Source organism: Alexandromys fortis, unplaced genomic scaffold (assembly GCF_014885135.2).
Source record: "Alexandromys fortis isolate MF-2015 unplaced genomic scaffold, M_Fortis_MF-2015_v1.1 scaffold_167, whole genome shotgun sequence".
NCBI classification, from domain to species: Eukaryota; Metazoa; Chordata; class Mammalia; order Rodentia; family Cricetidae; genus Alexandromys; species Alexandromys fortis.
The window spans coordinates 2,918,991-2,944,029 of NW_026068050.1; the positions used below are offsets into that span (position 1 = coordinate 2,918,991).

General features: G+C 45.5%; 1 protein-coding gene across 1 annotated transcript in view; it reads left to right on the top strand.

Moving 5' to 3' along the window:
• Positions 1–6,422: 6,422 nt before the first annotated feature.
• The window catches only part of Tnfaip8l3 (TNF alpha induced protein 8 like 3), a 41,252-nt gene continuing 22,635 nt past the window's right edge, over positions 6,423–25,039 (top strand). The window contains exon 1 of the mRNA XM_050119509.1: positions 6,423–6,668. Coding sequence (XP_049975466.1) covers positions 6,617–6,668 — 52 coding nt within the window. The 5' untranslated portion in view covers positions 6,423–6,616. The remainder of the gene's footprint in view (positions 6,669–25,039) is intronic.

Here is a 25,039-nt window from a genome sequence, read left to right on the forward strand (position 1 = left end):
ATTGTGTTCTTGGGTTCCAGAAGCTGTCCTTTTGTTGCTGCCAGCAATTCCCCTTCTTTGTAACTTTGCTGAAACATCTCTTGTGTGAAAGGAGAAAGCAAGTGTCCTGTACACTTGTCTTCCAAACTTATCAAGAGGAATTAATGTATGAATTACAGGAGTGTAGAAGACAGACTGAGTTCCTAACGTCTAACAGTTAAGTGCCTGAGACAAAATCCACACTGAGGAAAGAAACAAAATCTGCAAGGATAGAAAAACACCAACCAACAGAAACTATGATGTCAATACGCTCTGCTCCAGGGGAAGGCCAATATACTTGAACAAGGTCGCTAACCTTGTTCTTGTAAATGCCTATATAACACAAACTTGGCAAAGATATAAAACCCAGCTAAGATTGTTACTAACAGCCAAAGGAGAAAATCGCTGAAGCACTGAAACTTCATGGATGATATATTTTGAGAAGTGTGTGTGTATGTGTGTGTGTGTGTGTGTGTGTGTGTGTAGGTGTATGAGAAGGCATTGGATTATCTAGAGCTGGAGATACAGGAGGCTGAGTCATCAGATAATAAATGCTGGGAACCAAATCCAAATGTTCTGCAAGAACAGTGCATGCCCTTAACTACTAAGCCATCTATCTCTCCAGCACTGGATCATATGTCTTAATGAGAATAGATGTGATATTTTTGGCTAAAGGAGGATTTCCCACATCTGCAGTCATGTTTGAGGTGTAAAGACATTCACATCAGCAGCCAAGAAGCCAGGCAACAGTAGAGACAGCCCCATGGGTCCTGCTTATGCATAAATGTTATGATATTAACTTACGGCCTTTCTCAGAATGATTAAAGGTGTATGGCAACCAGAGTTCAGACCCAGGACTTAGAAGATTCCTCGAGTAGAAGAGTTCATGGTTTCAACCAGGCAGACTGGCCTTGGATCAAAAGGGAGGAATCCATGAAGGGACAATGTCAAGGCAAGATTTGGGAAAGAACATGTGGGGTTTTGAAGAGAAGAACAGACAGTTTGAAAACCCAGGAAAGAGAAGAAAGGGAGAAGAGAGAGAGAGAGAAGGACAAGGAGCCTGAAAAGAGGTGTTGGTTAAGTCCTGTTTTGAAAACAGGCTAGCAGCTGAGAGAAAATGAAGAGCAAGAGCAGTATTTGAGAAAGAGTACATGAAGCCAGCCGGAAGGGGATAGGAAGGCTGGCAGGTGGAGGGGCCACAAAGGAGAATCGTCTTAAACTAGCCCAACGACCTGGGTTCTAGTCCCACCTACTCCTGGCTCTGGAAGAGGTGCTCTATAATTTTAGGTGTGTTTCTTCCGGTCTGGAGTGACAAGGTTAGACCGGCTGACCTTGAGCAGTGCTGAGGTTAGACTGGCTGACCTTGATCACCCTTTTCCCATTCTCCACCCCTACATTCCACACACACATTATGAAATCGGAGACTTACATAAATGAAGCCTTCCAGATTGGAACACGTATTTAGCCTTCCTAAGGATAAAATTTTTGAAGAGAAGAATAAAAGGTTCCACTCAACACTTGGCAAGCAACATTTGTTCTGTATAATAATTAGCAAGGAAGCATTATTGAACTAGTTTGTCATATAATTACAATAAAATTAAAATGGGAAATTGTAGAGCATTCAGTTTCCCCTTCCCCGGATCAGAAGGGTGATTAACATAAACCATGGAGAAGGATTGTTGAAGGCATAGCCAGGGGAGGGAGCCAGCGTCAGATGAGGAGCTGAGGTCTGGCAAACCTCAGGAGTTCTGGGTTCCAATCTCACCTGCCACTCCCAGAACTTGGACACGTGATTTCTCCAGGGCTTCAACTGGTATTAGTGCTAAGAACCAAATTCAGATCCTCTGCAAGAGCGGTTCATGTCCCTAATTTCTAGCTATCTCTCCAGCCCCAGATAAGGTCTTCATGCGAATAAATGTGATATTCTTAGCTATAGGAGAATTTTCCACATCTGCAGTAGTGTTTCCAGTGTGAATCCAAAAGAATCCAAAAGAATTGGAGTTCCAGGTTCCCCCAATATCTCTGCCCATGACTATCCAGGAACCAATATTCTTCTGATGAGGTCCTAATAAATTCAAATTAGGAAAGCATTTTTCCTGCTTTCAAAGGAGGCAGAGCAATTTGGGGAATTGGTTGCACAGGCCATGGAAGAGTGGAGGGCTAGCGAGGCGATCTGAACATTTGTCGCAGCAGGCAACCATTGCCACTCTGCATTGGAAGGACACAAGACCGGAGATGCTGTGATGGCATTCTAGCTACCGGGGTCACCTGAGTTTCATGGTGGACACAGAGGAGACACAGCTGCCATCAGAAAGCCAAGATTCAGGGATAGACAGTTGGGAAGAAAGTACTTGGTACTCATTTCCTGACCCCACCCCAGGCTTCTGCCAGCTAAAAACCAAACAAACAAAGCCTGCAAAAGTAGAATACCATACAGCCAGCAAGGGGAAAATCCCAGAAGATACACATTCTAGTTTGCTTTCTGTTACTGTAAGAAGCACCGTGACAAAAAACAACCCGGGAGGAAAGGGCTTGCTTCATCATATCGTCATGGCAGGAACCTAGCAACCCAAGGGACTTGAAGCAGTAGCGATGGAGGAACTCTGCTTACTGGATTCCTCCCAGGCTCGAGTCCAGCTACAAGTCTTATACAGCCCTTGCCCACCTGCCTACAGGTGGTACAGTCCACAGTAGCCTTGTTCTTCCTATATCAATTAGTTTAAAGAAAATTCTCCACAGATAGACCCGCACGCCAGTCTTATGGAGGCAAATACTCAACTGAGCTTCCTTTTTTGTGTGTGTGTATCAAGTTGATGAACCATCACAGAACATTAGCAGGGATTATAACTTGTGGGATTATGGAGGATTTTTTTTATTTTCCTCCTTTTTACTTATTTCTATCTTCCTGTTTTCCGTGGTTATAGTGCCCTGAAAGAAGCGGTGGGAATCGTAAAACCCTATTTTTGCTAGAAAGAGAGAAATGTGGCAAACCCCTTCCTTCTTTCAAGGCTGTCTTCCAGCTCCTTGTCCTCTTAAAACAATACAAAACTACCTGTAAACATCAGCTCCTATGGAGCTATGATAGTCCTGGCAGAAGCTACCTTATGTCTACCTTAAGATAACTTGTCAATAACGAGGCTTAGAGAACTCCTCGTCTCTTGGGTCAAGGCCACCTCAGCCCAGAGAAAAACACACTTGAATCTGAAGCTGGAGCATTAGAAACCACCTTCCTTGAAGCCTCCCTCCCCTTTGCTGTCAAGAGGTTTGCAGACACTCCCTTTCCATCCCACAAGAGGAGACAGGCAGATGAGTCATAGCCCTGGCTCAGATTAAGAGTATTATTGCCTTAGCAGAAATGGGTCTACTTTACTTTCTATTTCTTGACACCTTACAGATAAAGATACTTTTCCCAGCAGATAGACAGTTTCTCTAAAAAATGAAAAATTCTATTCGCTGCTAAGAAATGGCCAAAGAGAGTTAGATGTTCTCTTGGCTTCAGAGTTACCAGGCTCCAAAGATGTTGTGGAAAAACCGAAGAAGGCGGATTGTAATTCTCTGACTCTAGATTCAGGTCTGCAGAGTGAGGCCATTCTTCTAAAAATACACAAAGGCATTAATGAAATCTATTTCCCCTTTCAGCTCCTAAAGAGGCTTTTTGTTTTGTTTTTATTTTTTATTTTTTTAAGGGAAAAAATGCCAGGATGGGTTTGTAAAGAGAAAATCACATTTTTTATTTCACTGTCTTCAGTCATGAGATGTTGCTTTAAGGGCTTCTCTGGCACTGGCTTTCCCATCTGGGGGCACAGATAATGTAACATTTCTCTTTACACTCGAATGCCAGCAATCAGTTCCCTTTGTCTCGTCTCATGACGACATAATGCATATCATAGGAAGCCAGAATGGAGACATTATTTAGTTTGGATCTCTCACTTCCATTGTTTAATCATACATACAATATTTCATTCTCCATCTGTCTCATTCTGCAGAAAGAATAGGCTGGGAACGGCTAACTGGGATTACTGTGGAAAGACTTAGCTCCTGCACTTTCCAGGGCACTTTGACCAGTTCTTCCTCCTCTGCGCTCACAAGCACTTATCTCTGGGCTCAAATAAGCTGGCATTCAGAGGTCTGGTGACTGATGGGCAGCTAAGTGTCAGGAATATGTGTTCCCAGGACTTTTCTGTTGGTCTCAGCACAAGAAGTCCCTGTTTAATTTTTGCTGTTAGACACAATTGTATCCATATAACTCTCATAGAGCATCTGTCTATGAAATATATACAAACAAATAAAAACAAAAACAGACCTACCAAGCGCAAGGAAGCAAAGTCTCACCCTGCAAGACAGTCTGACCTGTAACTCATTCTGCAGCCCAGGCTGGTTTTGAACTTGTGGCCAGTAGTTCTGTCTCAGCTTCCCAGTGCTGGGATTATGAGCATGAGCTATCAGATCTAGCACAGCAATATTTTAAAATGACCCAGCCATTTCTTTTCTGAGCATTGACTGGGGTCCAATTTTGCATTCCTTTTTGATTTTCATTAAAAAAAATAGGGTTTTGGTTTTATTTTTTTTTCCTAAATGAGACCCATTAGACTAAGGAATATATGTCTTTCCCTTGTCAAACATTAACAGTGTATCAGCATTGGCGAGTTACTTCCACGCCCACCACTTTTCCTCCTTCACAGGGGACTGTGAGGAAATGCTAATACAGGAGGAGACAGAGAGGCTGGGCCGCTTGCCCAAGAGCACACTTCTTATATAGGGGCTTTTTTTGAGCATTTCATTCCATCCAACTTTTATCATTGAAGCCAAGGAGTTTGGTCTTCCAGAAAACTTTCCCCTAGAACATAAAGTAGAGCTTTAGTAATGTTCTGTGAGGTCCGCCTCTCACGAAATGAGGTAGCTACCAGCTAGATGAGAAGCCAAAATTCGCCTGTAACAGCGGGCCACAACAGACAGTTGTCCACTCCAGACAGCCTTGATTTGCGTCCTTCCCGCTTGTGCTCCCTGGACTGGAGACTCAGATTCTGCATCATAAAGTGGGGGTGGCCATGGGTTGCTTCTATACGACAGCCAAATCGCAACTGTGTTTCTCATCTCCAAAACGCAATTCCATCCCTGGGTGGTACATAGTTCAGACGAAATGAGTGTTCAGAGGACACACTGGGAATCTGGCACCTCTAAGCCAACATTCTCTTCCTGATTTCTTTTCTCTCAGGTCAATAGTTTGAGACCGCCGTGGTCAGTTTATACTCAAGAAAAGCAGGCTCGGGGTTATGTGAATTTTAAGCCCATAATAGAGGAATACAATGAGAGTACATGTATACACAGAAATTAACAATAGAGTTTTTGCTCAGCGTCTCCTCCATGGCTTGGTCTATTGATTAGATAATAAAATATTTTTTAAAAAAAAAAGGAAGTAAAAGGGAATGTGAGAAAGTTTAGTTCTTTGCATTTAATCCCATCAGCAAGAAAAAGGTTCCTCCTCACCTGCCAGGTCAGAGGAGGACACCAGGTGTCCCTCATTCGCTATCATCTTATTCCCTTCAGACAGGATCTCTAATTGAACCTGGTGCTAGGCTGGTAGCCAGCAAGTCCCAGAACTCCTCCTGTGGCTGTCCTCCATGGGGTCACAGGCACCTGTGGGGGCTACGGGGTGGGGGGCTTTTAAATTCAGTCCTCCGTGCTTGAACACCAAGCGTTCTTACCCACTAGCCATCTCCCCAGAAAAGAAAACGTTTTAAAAATCAATTCGTGCCTCTCGAGCTGGAGGAAAAAATTGGCACAGAGCATGATTGCCAGGGTGGGTCCAGTCTTCCAGGCCAACTCAGGCTGGGCCGTCACCCAGCTCTCAGAACCAGCTCGACAGGCCACGCCCACGCGGAGAAGAGAACTGCTAGAGTTATCTCTACCTGACTAGTCGGTTCCTCCCTCACTAGGCGGAAGGCCCGCTGCTTGTTCTCTTACAAGTGAACCGGCATCATATATCCCACAATATTCCTGCAAGACCGTTCGCCCACTTTTCCACGCGAGGAAAGTGATACACAGAGATTTCACTCAAGTGTCTAAGGGGTGAAGTTGAACTAAAACGCGTGCAGCCTCACAACCCTAAACCTTAATAATAACTCTTTTTTTTTTTTTTTTAATGGTCAGAGGCGCTTTTTCACTGAAGAATTTTGCAAACTTTGCCACACCCAAAGAAGGGGGACTTCTGACTTCCAGGACCCGCACCATTTCGCCGGGCTCCCATTCCACAGCTCTGGGTGTAGAGGAACCCAGGCTACTTAATCCCAGCCAGGAGCCCCGGGGCACTGGACACTCCTCCTCCCCCTCTCTTACATCCTACCCCCTCCCGTCCTCCCCCCCCCCCACTCTCGCGTGCAGGCACCGGCGGGCGGCGGGCGGGCCACAGGAGCAGGCTTGGCCTCTGCGGAGCCGCCCCCTGGCCCTAGTGTCTGACCACACACTGCCCACTCTGCTCCGTCCCGGCTCCAGACTCTTTGCAGCCCATACCGAGTGTGCCACCGCCACCCGAACCGGGACGCCGGCACCAGCGCCCCGCAGGCGGGCGGTGGTGGATGCGCGGGCGGAAGCCCACAGTATGGATTCAGATTCTGGAGAGCAGAGCGAGGGCGAGCCTGGGACTGCTGCAGGTAGAGAGGGGGCAACCCTGCCGGGAGGGCTGGGGTTGGAGAGGAGGGGAGGCCAGTGCAGGAAACCGAGAGTATTTCTTGGAGCTGCGGGGCAGGAGGCCGGTCCCCCGGCAGCCAAGATCTTTCAGACCAAAACTGGGAACTGGTTTTGGGGTGTCCTCCTACCCCATGGCACTTAGGTGCGTCGGAGGGACAAGAGGGACATTTACCCATGGATCACACTGTGGCGGGGTCTCCAGCGGCGGCCTTGAGGCTCACTACTGGGGCGGTGCGGGGGGCGGGGGGCTCGAGAAATCTACGCCTTGTAGTTTTCTGCGGAAACCGGCGCAACCCTTTGGAAGTAACTTTCCGTGTGTTGCCTTTTCCTCCATCCTGGGGCTGTGAGGCCATGCCTCAGAGTCGGTGGGAAGAAAAGACCCGTGGGCAGAGAGCCCTTGGCTCTTGGCTCCTCTTGTGTCTGCGGTTCTTGAGACTGCTGGGCAAGCCGGCACAGAAGTCCTAGCCCAACTCTGTGGCGTGGCTAGTGGAGGAGGGCCCTGGATGAGGGGTCTTAAAGCAGTCGCGGTGACACGCAGAGCTGGTTGTTCCCTTTAAGAGGCGCCGCAAGCTTTTCATAATCAATAGTTATGGAAGCAATAGGATAGGTGGCTGCTTATTAGGAGAGAAATGAATGTCCTCCTCCGCCTCTCCCCAGTACCGAGCAACAGGAGGAAGCTGCCCACAACCGTGGGTCTATTTTCCACCAGACTCAGCCCACCTCCACCAGCGGCTCTGCCTCTACCTGCCCGGGGTCCAGACTCCAGGATCCCTCACTTTCTATCTGCAGTCATAGTTCTGTGCACTTATAGGGTACAGCCCCGAAAATTTCCTTGCCCTAAAGACCCTGACTGCCTGCGGGGAACCTCCTAGCACAGACTTCTACACCGTCAAGTCTTTTCAAGGCACGCTCGAGGGCCAGCCGGGGAGATCAATTGGTGGAAGGCCTGTTAGATCAGGCGTAGGTGTAGGAAATGCATGTTCAGGAGCCAGAGTAGGACAACATCTAGCTAGGGGGCTTTTGTCCATGTTTATTTTTAATTTTTTAATCTCCATTTTCATAGGTCGAGGTTTAATAAAGGGCTTTCCCAGACTCCTAGTCATGGGCTCTGGGACTTATCTTTCTGAGCTGTGCTTACTCCTCAGAGGGTGGCTGTGGTCCCCAACTTAGAGTGGGTAGGATTTCTGGGCTAAGCAGGCAGAAAGGGAGGTGCCTGTGTGTGAGTAAGGCTTCCAGCGGCTGTGCAAGGGAGTCCTGCTCGGTGTAGTACGTGTGGATGTCGTTCATAAACGCTATCCTTTGGCATGCGTGTGTGTTTCTGTGACTTTAAGGTGCCAAGATTTTGCTTCCCAGGTGGCTTTTGGATCTTCTCTAATCATGGAATAATCCAATAGGTGTATTTAATAGGCATCTGTGAGTATCTAAGTATATTTCCAGAGCTCGGGGTAGACGGACACCAGACATGCTGTCACTAACACTTGAGCAATGTCGGTAGCTTTGCCTCGGTCGGTCTACCAGCTTATCCTGTGGGTGGAAGCTAGGGGACTGAGGGAGACAGGGAAGAAGGCAAGGAAACTCGGAGGAAGGCAAGGGAACTCCTTAACAAGGAGGAGGAAGCTGGAGAGACTCCAGGGCGCTTGGTAGTCAGAGGAAAAGAGAGAGAAAGAGCACAAGTACACCCTGGTGTGCCCACCCCCAACCTGCTGCAGCTCCGAAGGCCCCTGTCTGTCCAGGGGACTGACAGCTTGTGCAAGAAGGCCACTGCACAGCTGCACAGCTAGCAGCGCGCGTTAGCTACGGCTCAGGTCAGATGCGCCTGGAAGAGCAGGGGCAGCCCGCTCTCACGAGCTGACACCATTTGTTTGCACCTTACTGTTTCCTGCAGTCACTTCTTGCCTTGTGTGCTCGAATCTCACGACTTGAACATTTATTTTAATGTCATGAGCCATTATGCTAAATGGCATTTAGTCTCATTATTTCCAGTCTGAAAGTGTTCTCCTCTGGGACAAGGCTCCAGAATTAGTGTCGCTTCTCCGTCTTGCTTTGCTTGCATCCTGTTGCAGACACTTTGCTGCAGAGTCAGGTATAATTCAAATGACAGACACCCACCCACAGAGGCTGACCTTTGCCCTACGAAGAAGCTGGCATTCTCCTGTGGATCTGTACCTCCTCCAGGGGAGAGTCTGTAACGGGGAAAGATGGCTCCTGTGCGGCACACATGCTTACTTTGTCAGGATTGAGTTGTAAGGACTGTTGCCTCCTCTGTACATAAGATGCCCTTTGTAAGGTTAAGGAAAAGTCTCTAGAATGAGAAAGACCTTAGTGTCTCTCTCAGGGGAAGTTACTTCTCTTTCTGACCTTAGTACTTCCAGAATCAAGTAAATAACACCTGGAAAGTGTTCTTGGCCATTTGAGTAAAAGGCAACTGTCATTTTACCCGTTTAGGTTATCTCTAAGAACCCCACAAATAAATCGATCTTAGTGCTTTATAGAGAAAAAATTGCCAAATATATATATGATATGTTTATATCATATATATCATATAGAGAAAGTAAAAACTGCAAGGCAAACACACACACACACACACACACACACACACACGCATATTCAATAGAATTGTCATGATCCCACTGATTAGCTGGTGGGATTTCGAGTTGTCTTCTCAGGTTACATGTGAGTGCAGGGGGGATTTTGTTTACTTTTCCACTCCCCTTCCAGCTCAACAAGATGGGGACATTGTGACCTCCTGCTTCCACCATCCTCTCCTCGGCTCTAGAGGGTGTTAAAAAAGACAGAGGCCACCTCAGCCAGTCCACTTGCTAATGCAGAGATGGGAGCTGCCCTGTGCTGTGCTACTCCAAATGGAAGAGGCGTGGCCATCTCCTCCCAGTGCCGCTCCCGCTCCATAAACCTCTTACTACTGTCCAGGTGGCAGGAGGCCCAGGAGGTATTCACGCCCCTCTTGAACTTCCCCATGGTGGTCACCTGTTGGCAAGGAGCAAGACAGCTTCCATAGGTGACTTGCTTTTTGCTGCTTTAGGAGACTCTTCGAAAGCTCCTCCCATTTGGTGTGCGGTAGACTCTCATTGAGTAACAGACACCCTGGGTTCAGAAGGGTTGGGGAGAAGAGGCTTGAGTGTGCCGTTTGTAGAAATCTTCCCCCACCCCAGGAGGCACAGGATGATGCTTCTATACCATTCTGCCATCCGCATCTCCCCTGCTTTTCTGTCATTGTGTGGTTCATTCTGTGATTAGGAAAGCAGCAGAGTTTAGGGAACACTGGATTCGGTCCAGAGACTCAACTGTCAGCAAATCCATCATCCATCTCTTGGAAATCCTAGAGCTTGATATATTAATTCTAAAGGGAATGAGAATCATTTCTAAGAAGCAACGGGGGAGTAGCATTAGCAATATCAATTTTGTTCCCCTTCTGGTTTGGAAAATCAAGAGTCTGTCTGCTCAGCCAAAAGCAAGAGAGCTTCTTGAACCACCAACTCCCGGGTTCAGGAAAGTCAGGATGATTGTACCTGAGGAGGCGCCACAGAAAAGCACTTCCATGGGGTGGGGTCTCTGCGAGAGACAGAAAATGGCAGGCTCTCACTGCCTTTACTGTTTTATCGGCTCCTCAGTTGGTCCGTGTAATAAGCAATAGGTAGATATAGTAAAATTGTCAAGAGGAGACAGATGTTCCAGGGGCGGGAGGCAGCTGGAATTCTGGGAGTTCTCAAGAAATAAAACAGTCAATGTAGGGCAGACGATCTGGAAAACTTGGGAAGGGGTGTCCCATGATTGTTGGGCAGAGACATGGCCAACAGACATCACTTCTTGCAGAGATGAAGAAATGCCGGGATTCCTGAGATTCTGCTTTCAGAGTGGGAGCCCAACGCTGGAGAGGCTGGCGGCATGGATGCAGGACAGAGGAAGGCTGCCAATGGCACTTCAGGGACAGCAGCGCAAGTTACTTACAGGCTGCACCAAGGCAGTGGCAGGAAAATGAAGAGAGACGGTGGTGTGTGCTGAGCTGGGGTGAGAGCGAACAGTTGAGCGGAAGTGCCCTGGAGGCAGAGAAACGCTGGGGATGGACTCTGGACATTACCACTGTTCTCCAGAACCATGCTCCTTACCGCACTTGACAGTGAGGTTTTGTTCGAAGGGTTTTTTCTTCTTTGGCACTAAAGAAAACTCTGCAGGTGTGTTTGTTTGCGAGTTTAGGGGTCTGGTTCCCAGTGTCAGGTTAATGACAGAGGTTATTAATTACCCTGTGCTGACAGATGAATGATGAGTGAGCTGGCCAGCTCACAGCAGAGACGGCCTGAGCATACTGTACCATTTGGCTATTAGTCAAGTTCCTTTTCTTGTTCCTGTTTGTGAAGCTTGAACTGGTTTCTGTCCTGCCCACACAATGAGCTGTAGCTGTTAGCTGTTTGACAGTCAGGAACTTGTCTTGTGTTTCTGCGGATTCTCAGATTCTGTGGATGAAGTTTTAATAGACATCTGAGCATCTGGAGGAACTTCCTGGGAGCTTCCCACTGAAGGCCAGGCCAGTGGCAGCGCCTTCCCTACTACCTAGAACCGTTGGTTGTGTTGTCTTGTGCTTTGTTTACAGTGCTTGGCGATTTCTGTACTGTATTGGACTCTGTTAGACATGATGAGGAACTGTGAAGAGAGACAACAGAGTCTGTTTTGTCCTCTAGGGTTTGGCACTACATAGGGGAAGCCGGTTAGGGATACTGATGGCTATAATGAGTGAAGGTTCTAGATCTCTCTTGCCTGGGATTGCATCCCTGGCTGTCCCCTTTATATCCTCCCTTAGCCCTGGTCATAATATTCAATATTTTATGATGGTTCCTATACTGGACTATTATATTTATTAGCTCCCTAATGGGTAGAACTGACTTTTTTCATCTGTAGCAGCTCCACCCCCCCAGACCTCCTACATGTCCTAAACCCAGTGGCAGGCTGCTGGATGACTGGGCAGATAGAGGCATGTTTGCACACACGGGTAGTGGGTTGGTTCTCCAGGAAGCAGACAGGGGTACAAGTTGGCAGGACGAGGGTCGGCTTTGGTTTGGTTTTGGTTTTGAACTTCTTTGGGGATCCAAATCTGTAGAAGAAGAGGTGAGGGGGAGGGAGACAGGAAGCTGTTTGCAGTCCTGTTAGGTGGAGGGAAGCACTCACTCCAAACCGAATCTGTGAAACTAGGCGATCCTAGCAGGATGCGGTGTAGGATTTGGAACATGGGGGCAACACAGTTTGTTCTCACGGGAAGTTTCTGAAATAGTGTATATGAATATGTACATATAAAACCATTTCCTGCATTATTTTTCTCTTTAAGAAACTGTGATACCTGCTTTTTTGTTTGCCAGCCAAATGAAATTCTTGTCCCTCTCCCCGTTAGCACTTTCTCTAATGGGTTCGTCCTCCACAGCTGCCCCCAGCTTCCACTTTAATCCACATTCAAATCTCTAGAAAGATACTCTATAAATAATTTTGTTTAATTTTTCAGTTACTCGGCCTCTAATTTCTATAAAATGTCTGTGTAGGTGGGTGTTTGGGGTGTGTTCTATGTAAGTCTGTAGAGAGGAAAAAAGGAGGGCTGAGGGTGTATCTCGGTGGTAGAGTGCTTGCCTAGTATGAATAAGTGTTTGGGTTGGATTCCCAAAGCCACAAAGAGAAAAAGGAAAAAAGGGAGGCAGGGAAGGAAAGAAAAAGGAGGGCATTTAAAGGATAAACTTCATTTACGAGCCCCTCCCGGAACAAAAGCCCTATAAGATGAGTGAATACCCTTCAGCTCCCATGTATGTTGAGGCATAAGAACATGCTACTTTTGTTTTGCAATAAGAAATGTTCTTTTTGGTTAAATGCTTACTGAGTTTCTTAGACATCATTGCTTGGGAATACATTTGAGCCTGTTCATGGAAAATCTGCCCGTGTACAGACTATAAAAATGGAAGGCTTGGCAGCACAGAGAGTGCTGAACACACCCTAATAGAAACCAGGATTTTGTAATTCAGTTCTCCGGGAAGAAAAGGAGACACTTTCGTGGTGTCCAATCTTGCTTAAACTAGAGAAACCGCAGAGACAGCCACTGGCTGCGAGATTCTGTTTCAAAAGTAAAACTTGCTTTCTGTGAACTGCTCTAGCCTGAAAAGTAAGAACTTTAGTAATGGCACACAGCTTTGGGGGAGACCGCCAGCTTATTTCTAGTGTGGCGGAGGCATTCACTTTTCGTGTGAGACAGGAAGTAAGTTATTGGTGAGCACACGTGTGTGTTCTGTGTCCCCAGTTTGGGGCCTGCGGTTCAACTGGGAGGCTGTAAAACAGGGACTCAGATAGGAGAAGGAATGAAGGGCTTTTCTGCAGCTCTTCTTTGCTGCTCCCCTTGAATCCTGTTTCCTTGGTTTCTGTTGGATAAAATTAAGAAAGGTAGCGAGCAAACACTGGCATTGGGAATTCTGTGGTAGGAGAAGCAAGAAACTTAGGTGGCCAAATAAGAGAAAGACAGGAGGATGGTTTTCGTCTCCTAAAGTCCAGCCATAAGTCCTTATATGGTTACTTATTCCTGTGGCATTTCACCTTGAACTCACCATCCTTCTGGGTTAAATACTAGGAATAGCCTAATGTTCTAGGCAAGGAAATAGAGGCACAGAGTGTAAGTAACTGTCTCAGGACTGTGCAGCTTGTGAGTGGAAGTAAAGCCTCCTTAAGTCCAAAACTGTGTTAGACACCCATTAGATGGATGGATGTCACTAGGCTGCTTTGCATATCCTGCTCAGTTTCCTCCGTACCCAGAACCCTAACAACTCTGTTAGTTAGGGCATTGCTTCTCCATGGCCCTGCTGTGAATTAGACATACTCTGCATTAGTAATCACACATGGGCAAGGATCAACCCCCATAGGCTATAGAGTGGACTGACGGAGGCTGGTTTTGTGTCTGCTTTCTGTCGCTGTAAGAAATGCCTAAAACTGTGTTAATTACCAAGAAAAGGAGCTTTTAACCTAGGTTTGGGTTCCTACACGATAGTTTAGTTACTACTTTTCAGGAACATTCTTTTCAGGGTTCGTAGGAATGAAAGCTCATGGTAGATCGTGTGAGAATAGAGCAAAAAGGAGTATTAGACAGGACCTGAAGAAGAAGGATGCTTTTCCCGAGAAAATAGTCATCCCAAGGCAATCCCAGAAAAATGAGAGACAGCTTTATTTCGAAAGTGTGTTTTATATGAGAACAAGAGTCCCTATTCTTTAGTGTTTACCCACAGAGGTAAACACAACAACCACAACACACCAGACCTCGTTTGGCTGCATGGCCAGGCAGGCTGAGTACTGGGCTGGAAGGCTAGGTCCTCTGACTTCAATGTTCCTCCCTAAAACCATATGCAATTATGTTTTGTAAACAAAGAACTGTAGTTATTCCAGGGTCTGAGATAGCCACCTGTCTCCTAGTCTGTCTTCTGTTGCTGTGATAAAAGACTGACCAAAAGCATCCAGGAGGAAGAAAGTACTTACATGCTTTACAGATTACAGTTCACCGCTGAGGGGAGCCAAGGCAGGAACTGAAGGCAGGAGCCTGGAGGCACTACCTGAATCAGACACTGAAGGAACACAGGTTACTGGCTTCTTCCTCGCTTCCTCTGTTACCTTTCTTATACAGCTCAGGCTCACCTGCCCAAGGCTGGTATCACCCAAACTGGCTTGGGATCTCCTATGTCAATTAGCAGCTAACCAAATGCCCCGCAAACATACCCACAAGCCAGTGTGATGGAGGCAATTCTTAGATTGAGATTTCCTCTTTCCAAGGTAAGTTCAGGTTTGTGTCTACTTATAGACCTAGCCAGTACGATGCAGTCCTTGTCAGCTTTAACACACAGACACATCATTTTAAACCATAACCTTTCCTTTCCTGTTTGTCTCCAAAAGCTCGTGTTACTATCATAACATAAAACACAGGATAACTTTCCATGCTTAAGTGGATGTTGAGAGCCTACTTTGCCTGTTAAGGACTCAGAAGAACTTGTCACGGATACTTTTGTATATATAGCTAAAGAAAAAGCGTTGTTAAGTTTTCTCTGTAAGACTTCATCTTTTCCTCACAATTTTACAATTCAGACTTCAGCCTTGCTCTGAGCGCAGGCTCTTGTATTCTATGTGGTGTTCATTGTACCATGAATAAAGTAGCACCCACAGCCTTATCCTCCTTTTAGCTCTTAAGTTAGCTGAGTTCTCACTTAGACTGGTACATCTAGAGTTTTACATCCAGAGTTCATAAGTGTCATTGTATGGTGGCGTTTCCTAAACTTCCCATGATTTGACATTTCATTTGTTGAATTTGTATGAACAATTGTGCCAAAACAATAACAAAGTAGAGTATATCTAAAAGTTCCACAGTCTTTAAAAAGCTAGTGTCTTAGAAGTTTAGTATTTCTATAAAATATTCAAAATATTTTAACTGTAAGAGCCTATGAAATAAAAAAACAGTTAATTATTTTCAGATGTTAGCTTCAAGAAGAATTGTATTAGCCCCTAGTTCTCCAGTTACGTCCTATCTTTCTTGAGATTGATTTTTTAATAAAGGATTAAATTTGTTGGAAGGAAAATTGGAAATGAGTTTCCTTATGTTAAGCCTCTCTGTCTTTAGGACTTAACCTCATAATTCACTGACCGAATACCAATGAATAAACAAGAAGAGCTAACTTTATACAAGGTTAACTTTTAGGAAGCCCAGAGATGTGCATGGTGTAAACCTCAATTGCCTTAACTCTTTTTTCTTTTTACTTTGACTAATTGGTCTATAATCCCGATATTCCTGTCCCCTTCTTTAACTGTTACCATTGTATTTCTTGCGATACCCTTTCCCTTCCTGTGTCCCCATGATAGAGTGGTGGCTTTGCTCTTCTGACAAAAATCCTTCCTTTGGGAGATGCCTCTCATTCTTACAGCACAGCTCTGAAGAGCCCTAAGTTGTCTACTCAGGCTGGTCCTGAGCAAGACTCACATCTGCCAGAGGCCTTTCCTCCTAGACCACAGAGTCCTTGCAATGCCCTGTCTTGGGTCTTTTCTCTCATCTTTCCCAAGCTCTGATGGCAGCCTCAGAGTGGACTTGAAGAATGCATAACCTTACCTCAGAGCAAAATCAAGACATTGGAAAAGCAAACAGTATCAGGAGAGTTACATTAGCTCAATCTCAAATGTGGGGCCTACTTTTACTATTTTAAACTGATGACCCCAAAGGAAGAAAAACCTCAAAAATAAACAATTCAATATTAAGTTTACATGTTTTGGTTTTGTATTTTATTTCATTTAAAATTAGGGGAGAAAAGAACATTTAAAATTCAGTATCACAAGATTACATTAGCTTATAGGCTGGCTACCTCCACCATTTTTCCATCATTCTAAAACAAATTCATCATTGAGGAGCTGTGTGGCAGCGAGTAGATCTACAGTATCTGTTTCTGAAGCAGTTGGATGGAAATCTGATTGAGGGGTTTATTGTGCACCTTGAAGCTTGAAAATAAGAGGTCATATTGTAGACCCCACATTCATTACCTCCCTTACCTCCACCTCATCTTGCTCTACCCTACCAGGAAGGCAGCCTAGCAGGAAGCTGGCAGGAAAACGCAATACTCACATTTACCAGCATTGTTAAAGTTGTTTTCAATTTCTCTCAATCCCTGTTGAGGATTGGCATTCCTTATTTGCCAGGATTTCTTGTCTATACTTTATTGGTTTATGTTGTGAAATAATGGCTTATTTTATGCACTTCAAATCTAAAATTATAATAAGATTCCGTAAAGAACTCCTCTCCTCCACATAAAGAAGCTCATTTAGTTTTCAAGTGGAAATCAAAGCAAGAAGTTCTATCACTTTGTCCCCTGCTTAATAAGGCACTATCTAGGGAACAGAGTGTGGCCCATGACTGAGAACATTGGCTTGGGGAGGCCCTGGGAAGAACCCAGAGCTGTTGTTTGAGAAGACTTTTCCCGAGGAGACACAACACACGCGCCTACTCACCCCAGAGAGGGAGCCTACCATCAGGACTGAGCCCACCAAAGCCTGGCTTGGTGAACCTATGAGTTTTATTGGTGTTATTTACAGGAATATGGGAAAGGGGTTATTTTGGGGGTGGAAATGACTCAAGACAGCTAGACAGCTGCATTACCAAGGACCACCTTAGCATGGGTGACAGCTCACAGAGCTGGGAACCTGCAGCACACGGTGCAGCCTGCAGGCAACTCAACGGGCTGGAGAGTGTACTCTCCAGGTGCCTCGGTTGGTCTGAGCTTCTCCAGGGCAGCTTGGCTGGTCTCAGAAGCTTTGCCCTACATTGCCTGAGATGGCTTTAAGCAGTCATTTCACTCCTGGGAGGGAGGGGCCCGGTGGGCCTGCTCAGCTTCAGGGATTTCCTGAAGCTATTTTGAACTGCATAATTTCTGCTTTAAGGAGCTTCCCTGCAGGGCGGGATGTTTCAGTGTGGAGGAAACTGCTCACAACACCAGTGCCGGCACACACACAGCAACAAGAACCACAACAATAACAACAACCAGGAGAGAGTATCTTATTCTTCATAATTGAATATAACCAACTTGGCTTTTAAAACAAGAGAGCAGAGAGTATACAGGGGAAAAAAAAAACAGTTGAGACAGAGGTAAATTCCTAGAGAAGCAGATGTTGTGCTAAGAATAAAACACAGCTCCTGCTCAGAGCATATCCACTCACAGCTATTCCCAAACCCCCCACCCCAGGCCTTCTTCTCTCCCATAGCAGGATGGGCCAAGGTTCACAAGTGAGCAAAGAGATCTGTTTCCAACTATTCTCAGTGTTGTATTTTGCTGTTAAAAACTCTCTAGGCTTAGAGCTTAGAGAACTCTCTAGGATGGAGCTTACTGGTAGAAAGCTGCCTAAAATGTACACAGCCAAGGTTTTTTAAAAAGTGGGGAAAACAGAGAAGAAGAAAAAACCTCTCTATAAAGTTATCTCTGGGGGTGAATTTCTGCCTAAAGAGCTGAAAATAAGCAACTGTCAGTGCCCAGCTATGGCTGGGTGTGGTGGCACTATTAGGAGGTGTGGTCTTGTTGGAGTGGGTGTGGCCTTGTTGAAGGAATGTGTCATTGTGGGGACAAGCTTTGAGGTCTCCTATGCTCAAGCTACACCCAGAGTCACAGTTGCTTCCTGTTGCCTGAGGATCAAGATGTAGAACAAGCGGCTCCTTCTCGAGCACCACGTCTGCCTGCATGCTGTCATGCTCGTGACGAAAATGGACTTAACCTTTGAAAGTGTAAGCCACCCCCCAGTTAAGTGCTTCCTTTTATAAGAGTTGTTATGGTCGTGGTGTCTCTTCACAGCAATAGAAACCCGAACTGAGACAGTGAACCATCTATATCAGTCCTCCCCAAGATGCAGGGAACCCCGAGTGAGAGAGGACACAGAGAAAGTAAGAGCTAGAAGATGGGGAGGAGGTGCTGTGGAATCCTGTCATGGCCCGGCTCCTGCACACATGAATTCACAGCAGCTGTGGGTACCTGTATAAGACCTGGGTTAGATCAAGCCAGTTCAAACTTCCCATACGGATTGAGGAGGGCCTTGTTGCCCCACCCTTAGCAGAAAAGATACTGGCAGTTGCTGGCTGCTGGGAGTGGAAGAGTCCTTTAGGAACGTGGCCACGGGGAGCTTCCTCTGCCCCAGTGGATAACCTCATGCCTGTGATCATATGGGTATAACTTACTGACTCAGAGTGTTTAAAACAAAGGTATAAAAAGACATGAAGTTGGGAGGGAGATGTGATGGGGGCATATCCTGGGAAACTTGGAGAGATGAACTGAGTTGTGGATATGATCAAGATGCGTTGTATAAATATAAATTTTCAAAGAATAAATAGTTTAAAAACTTTTGGGGGCTGGAGAGATGGCTGCATATTAAGAACACTTGCTGTTCTTTTAGAAGCCCCGAGTTCAGTGCCCAGATTGTGTGGCTTATAGCTGCTGTAACTCTAGCTCCCGAGGGTCTTATAGCCTCTTAGGGCCTCTGGGGACACCTGCATACATGTAGCATACAATCGTACAGACGCATACACACACATACACATACATTTAAAAACAATACCTAAAGTTCATTATAGTGATGAGTACCAGCACTTGGGAGGCTGAGGCAGGAGAATTACTTGATTCTTAAGGAACTGGGGTATAGCTATTAGAAGACTTGCATAGTGTGTATAAACCTCCTGTCTCTCTTATATTCGTATCTGTTTAATTATCATAATCTGGTGAGAGTGGCTAAGGTGTGAGCGAAAGCAGGGCTGGACAAGGACTAAGAACACCTGATCGTATAGTTAGAAAGTCAGGGGAAAATGGTAACGGATGGCTTGTGCCTGTATATGCGGAGTGCCTGTATATACGGAGTGCCTGTATACACGGAGTGCCTGTATATGCGGAGTGCCTGTATACACGGAGTGCTGGTATATACGGAGTGCTTATATATGCCATGGCGCATATATGGAGGTCAGAGGGCAACTTTGCAGAAGCTGGTTCTCTCCTTCCACCACATGAGACCCAGGAATTGAACTCAGGCCACCAGGCTTGACAGCAAATGTTGTTACCAGATGAACAATCTGGTCAGTGTCCCTCTTCCCAGGCTTTCTCATCTTTAAGAGAAGGTCTCATTCTGTTTTCCAGGCTGTCTGGCTTTCAATTTGTGATCCTCCAGCCCCAGACTTCCAAATCATTGGATTACTATAGATGTTCTGTGTCCTTTGCTCCTTCAGCATCTCTCGCCCTCCCAATTTCTTGACCCTGGGTTTTTACACAGCCCCACAAGGCCTCCAGGAGAAATAAAAGAAAAGGAGTAGAAACTGAGTCCAGTGATCAGTTCTAGAAACTGGTTCTGAAGTCATGACCTTAACCACCAGAGAGTAAAAACAGGACTGCACACTGTAATAGTTTTAAAAACCATGACCTTGAGAGAGGTGGCAATGGCAGTAAGTCCATTGCGTACATGAGGTAAATGAATCTTGATAGCTCTCTGGGCCCAGTTAAACCATCCATCAAGTGTGAAGGTGGAATAAAGTCCTTGTGAGACATGCTAGATCTCAGAAACAAAGGAACTTTCCAAGACCCCTTTCATGGGGCTCTACCAAAGCTTAGGGATCAGCCAATTGGGTCCTCAGGTGCAACATAATTTCCACCTTTTTGTGTCTTTACATTTAAATGGCTACAGTTTAAGTGTTTATTTAAAAACCTAAGTAAAATTTTATACTTTCCTTCTGGACCCTTTATTCTCTGACTTTTTAAGGTGTTTGTTGCCATCTATTCTGGACAAAGTGCCTATGGTGGTTTGAAAAGAGTAAGTCTTCCGCAGGCTCAGATGTTGGGTGTTTGGTTCCCAGCTGGTAGCACGGTTTCTGGAGGCTCTGGAAATGTTAGGAGGCGGGGCCCAGGCCGATGAATTAAATCATTAAGGGCGTGTCCTTAGGCTGATCTCGTTCTGCCCGTTGCTTTCTCTCTGCTCCCTCTCTGACCTTAGATGAACAGCCTGTTTCTTTACCCTCTTCAAGCTCCTGCTGCCATGATGTTCTTCCCAAGGTCCTGGGGCCACACGACCATGGGCCCAAACAAACCCTTCCTTCCTGGTGTTGTTTCTGTCCAGTGTTTTGTCACAGAGATGAAGAGTAACAAATAGGGCACTCTGCTGGACGGGGAAGTAAACTGAAGGAGAGAAGCCAGGAAGCTGAGAACTCAGACAGGGCCAAGGAGAAGTGGGGAAGGCGGAGGGAGATGTCGGGCGTAGAGGAAAATCTGCTCGGATCTCAGCAGCAGACAAGTAGTTGATGTGTTTCATACTGAGAACCATGTATCTCTTAGAATTTTGGGGGTGTCTTAGCTCTAGATAGATAGGAAATAAACCAGATGATGGACAAGCTGTGTTAACTCCCGGGAAAAACAAGATGCGTAAGAGAGGAAATGCAGTCATAGAAGTCAGAGAACATCCTGGCTAAGCGATGAATGTTATCTAAATCATAATAATATAACTGCCAAAGTGTGATCTAACCAAATGTTGACAGAGAACCAAATTAGAAGGTAGACGGAAAAACAAATAGGGAAGACAATGACATTTCCGCCTTCTGTAGTCTGAAGTTAAAAGCAAATAAAACCAAGAGCTAGAAGTATAAGCATATAATTTAAATAGTGGAGGCCATTAGTCATGGAAACATATGAAATAGCCTGAAGGGGTTTGTCTCAAAGAGGCCAGCATCAGAGATGGGTCAGATGTCTCATTTCGTAACAAGTTTTGTTCATCAGTTTGATTTTGAAATGATATACCTGCATTATTTTGAAATAAAAAAAAACCAAGAAAGTAATGTGATAGCTACAACCCCTCACTGGATAAGGAGCACAATGCAGGAAACCCTGACCCCAGGAGGAGGAAGTAGACCTCAGTATCATTGATACAGTATCATTGATACAGGTTATCATTGGTCTTCTTTTGTTGTTGTTATTGTGGTTCTTGTCCTTGTTTTTTAAAGAAAGGGTTTCTCTGTGTAACAGCTCTGGCTGTTCTGGAACTTACTCTGTAGTCCAGGCTGGCCTTGAACTCACAGAGATCTACCTACCTCTGTCTCCCAATGCCAGGTTTAAAGGAGTGTGCCACCACCACCTGGCTATCATTGGTGTTAATGTGAATTCTAATACATGTCAGAATTGAGAGACATTCATTTTAAGTCCTGTCTGTAGCTTTTGGGTGCATGAACCATGATTTCTATTCTCAGGGAGTTTAGACTCGGAGGAGATAAAGTTGTTCATCCATGGGTGATTAGTCATGATTAATTCCTAAAGAGAATTACAGGACAATTTATCTCAGGAGTCTGAGGTACTTGAAGTAGAGCCCTTGAGGTTGAGTGGGGATTGGGCTGAGAAGGGGAGTGGGATGATTGAATGAGCAGAGTCATAGAGGGGGCCCGGGTGTGAAAGGTCATGGTATAGTCGAGAGATGACGCCAGACCAAGAGCTCGGAGACGAAGAGTGAACGGAAGTTAGGCCATCAGCTCAGAGTCCTGGCTGAGCCATGCCTGGGAGTCCGCATGAATATGTGAAGAAATGAGAACTAGGGGGATGACAGCAGAGACCCCAACCCTACGGAGGGCTCCATGCTGCTGACAGCCAGGTCAGTCAGAGGCTGAGAAACCTAGCTGGGGGCACTCTTGACGTTCTGTGTCCTGGACTGTGGCAGTCAGCAGACCTGCCCAGTAAGGCCTGTAGCACTCTGCCCCCTTGCTTCAGACACCCCACATGGGCAATTAAAAGACTATCTGATTGGCAAAAAAAAAAATATATGAGAAAAGTATTCAATATCTTTAGCTATTAGAGAAACGCAAATCAAAACTACGACGAGAAGCCATCTCAACATAGCTAGAATGGTTGTCAAAAAGCCCAAAATAACAAATACTGGCAAGACTGTGATAAAGGATAAATTCTCATACATTAACGGTGGGAATGTAAATTGCTATAGACGCTATGGAAAAGTTTATGGAAGTTCCTGTTTAAAAAATTAAAAATAGGAGCTGGAGAGATGACTTATGGGTTAAGAACATTTGCTACTCTTCCAGAGGACAAGGATTCTTTCCTAGTACCAACATAGTGGTTCAAAACCATCTATAATTCCAGTCCCAGGGGAATCCAGACACTGCACACTTGGTGCACAGGCATACATGAAGGCAAAACCGCCAAACATATAAAAAAATTCTAAAAATAGATTTACTGCCTCATCCAGCTATCTAACTTTTAGGTATCTATCCAAAGGAAATGAAGTCAAGATGACAGAGATACCTGGATAGCCATGTTTCCATGGCTTTTTTTCCCATAATGGCAGGATAAGAATCAGCATGGGTGCCCATTAATTGATGAACAGGCAATAAAAATATAATGTATTCACTCACACACATATTTGTATATATGTATATGAAGTAATTTTCAGCCATAAGGAAGAATAGAATTCTCTCATTAGCAGCAGAATAGATGGAACTAGAAGACATCACGTTAAATGAAATAAACTGGACACACAAAGGCAAGTGCCACTCAGTGTGTCTCATTCAAGTCCCCCCGAATGGAGAATATTGAGGCCAGAAGTTGGGAAGCAGGGTATGGATAAAATAAGGCTGAGTTTGCTCAGCACATGTACACGGGTTGCCGTCAAATGTACAGTTAATAAAAGCAATCCAGACAATTGGCTGTCACAATTAAATTGTATTTTACAATTGTATTTTTTTTAAAGGCCATTTGTGGCACTGGCAACAGCAGTTACCGCTGAGTGTGGAGTGAAAATGGGGAAGTAAAAGACTCCTCCTCCATGGGTACCTTCTTGTGCTGAACAGTCGCTATTTAATTTTTGAGGTTTAGGTTTATTAAATGTTTGCCATGTGTCAGGGATACCCCTCTTGGAACTGCCAAGGAACAAACAAAGGAAGGCCAAAGGGAATTCCGTGACTAGGCCCTGTGCAGGGCAGTCTGTTTAGAGGACAGTCACGGAGAGTGGCTGGACTTGCGTGGGCTTGTGGAGATGACGCGCAGTACAATTGCCGTGAGTCTGGGGAAAACATGAGCTTTGATTTAGGGGAGACAGGGATGCAGATAGAGTGGGGTCTAACGGGAGCAGCTGGAGCGGAGGTTTGTACAGGCCCGTGTAGATAGCACAGGGCAGCTCGCTCAGGCCAGTGGCTGGCGGAACTGCCAGTCTGTGGCTCAGTCTGTGGGTGCCGAGGCTGGCACAGGAAGGGTCTTTAGGAGAGATCCTGCCAACTGCTTGTTCTGTGGTTGGCACATGCTGAGGCCTGCTGGAAGAGTCCAGAGCCCCAGAAAAGACAGGATAAGGCCCTCTGGAGGGGCGCCATAGAAGAGAAAGACTGTTGGCTTTGAGGTAAACGCCCCAGGGTTTTCAAAGGAGACAGCACTATGTCTAAAGACAGCAGTAGAAGGGGGAGTCTGGACAGGACGGGGCAGCCTTCGACTAAAGGACAGCTGCTGACCCATTCCACAAGAAACGCTTCTATTTGGTATGTACCCCATGGTGGGGTTTGTGGATGAAAATTCACCTGCCGATTCTGAAGGAAATCACTGTTAAACTGAGAACACGAACACTCTGGGCTGCTTCTCTGTTTAGCAGACTAAGAACCCAGGTACACAAGGAGATAGTCACCCCGGAGAATTTGAGGGGCTCGGCAGGGGGATGGGAAACCTGCTTTCCCATTGTTTCCTACTGTTCCTGAGTCAGGTCAGCAGGCTGTGTGTCCCTGTCTTTGAGGAGTGACTCCATGGCCACCCCAGGAATTTTGACTCCATGGAATAGCTGTTCCCGGCATCCTTGAAAGACTACCTGGTAATTTAGCAGCACAAATCCTTCCACTGGTACTATCTTTGATTACTGTAAAGTCTACAATTTTTTTTTCTGGACCACTTAACTTCCTAGAACCAAATAGAGGAGGGATGTTGATTTAGGAAGGCCTTCTCAAGAAAGGAGTACTTCTGAGAAATTTCCGGGAAAACAGGCTTCTACCACCACAGAAATGTGAATCGGATAGCCCTTTGAGCCAGTCTACAAGGTCCAGGGTCCCAACCTCAGACTCCTTGAGTGATAATCTTTCTCACCTTCCACTATGAGCTCTACCCCTCGGTGGTGTTAGTCTGTATGTCTGATGTTAGCAGTGGTGACCATGAATATTCCAATGTGGTTTACTCCAGTTCCAATTTTACTAAAGCATATACACAAGGGATCTCATAAGCAATGTGTTGAAAGTGTCCCCTTCCTGCTGTTCCATATTCAGGTTTTGATTGAAATGAAATTCATATTTTCTTTAAAAAAAATAAGCTACATTGACCGTTAAATAAGATGTACTGTTGCCTACAAGATTGTTGCCCCTCTGGCTTCTCCTGCATGTGTTCCAACCTCTTTAGTTCAATTTACAGGTGTGTGTGTGTGTGTGTGTGTATGTGTGTGTGCGTTTATTAAACTGTGTGTGTACGTGTGTTTATTAAACTGGGGTTTTACATGTTGCTGAGTTAATCAGATTAAATCGTTTTTCAGGATCTTTGGTTCTATGAGCATAAATAACCACCTCCTCAGTCTATAATTTATTTTCCCTGGAGTTTGCTCCAGAAAAATGTCAAATCCTAAATTTACTATTAGAATTCATCAGTATTTTGTCCACACACAGCAGATCAGGTAAGGCTTGTTATGGGAATGCAAGAATAATTTATGTTTAAAACTTTTATGATTGTTCAAGTAATGTATTATGAGATGAACAATCTAAGCAGACACAGAGAATGCATTTAATAAAATCAGGTATGTATTTCCA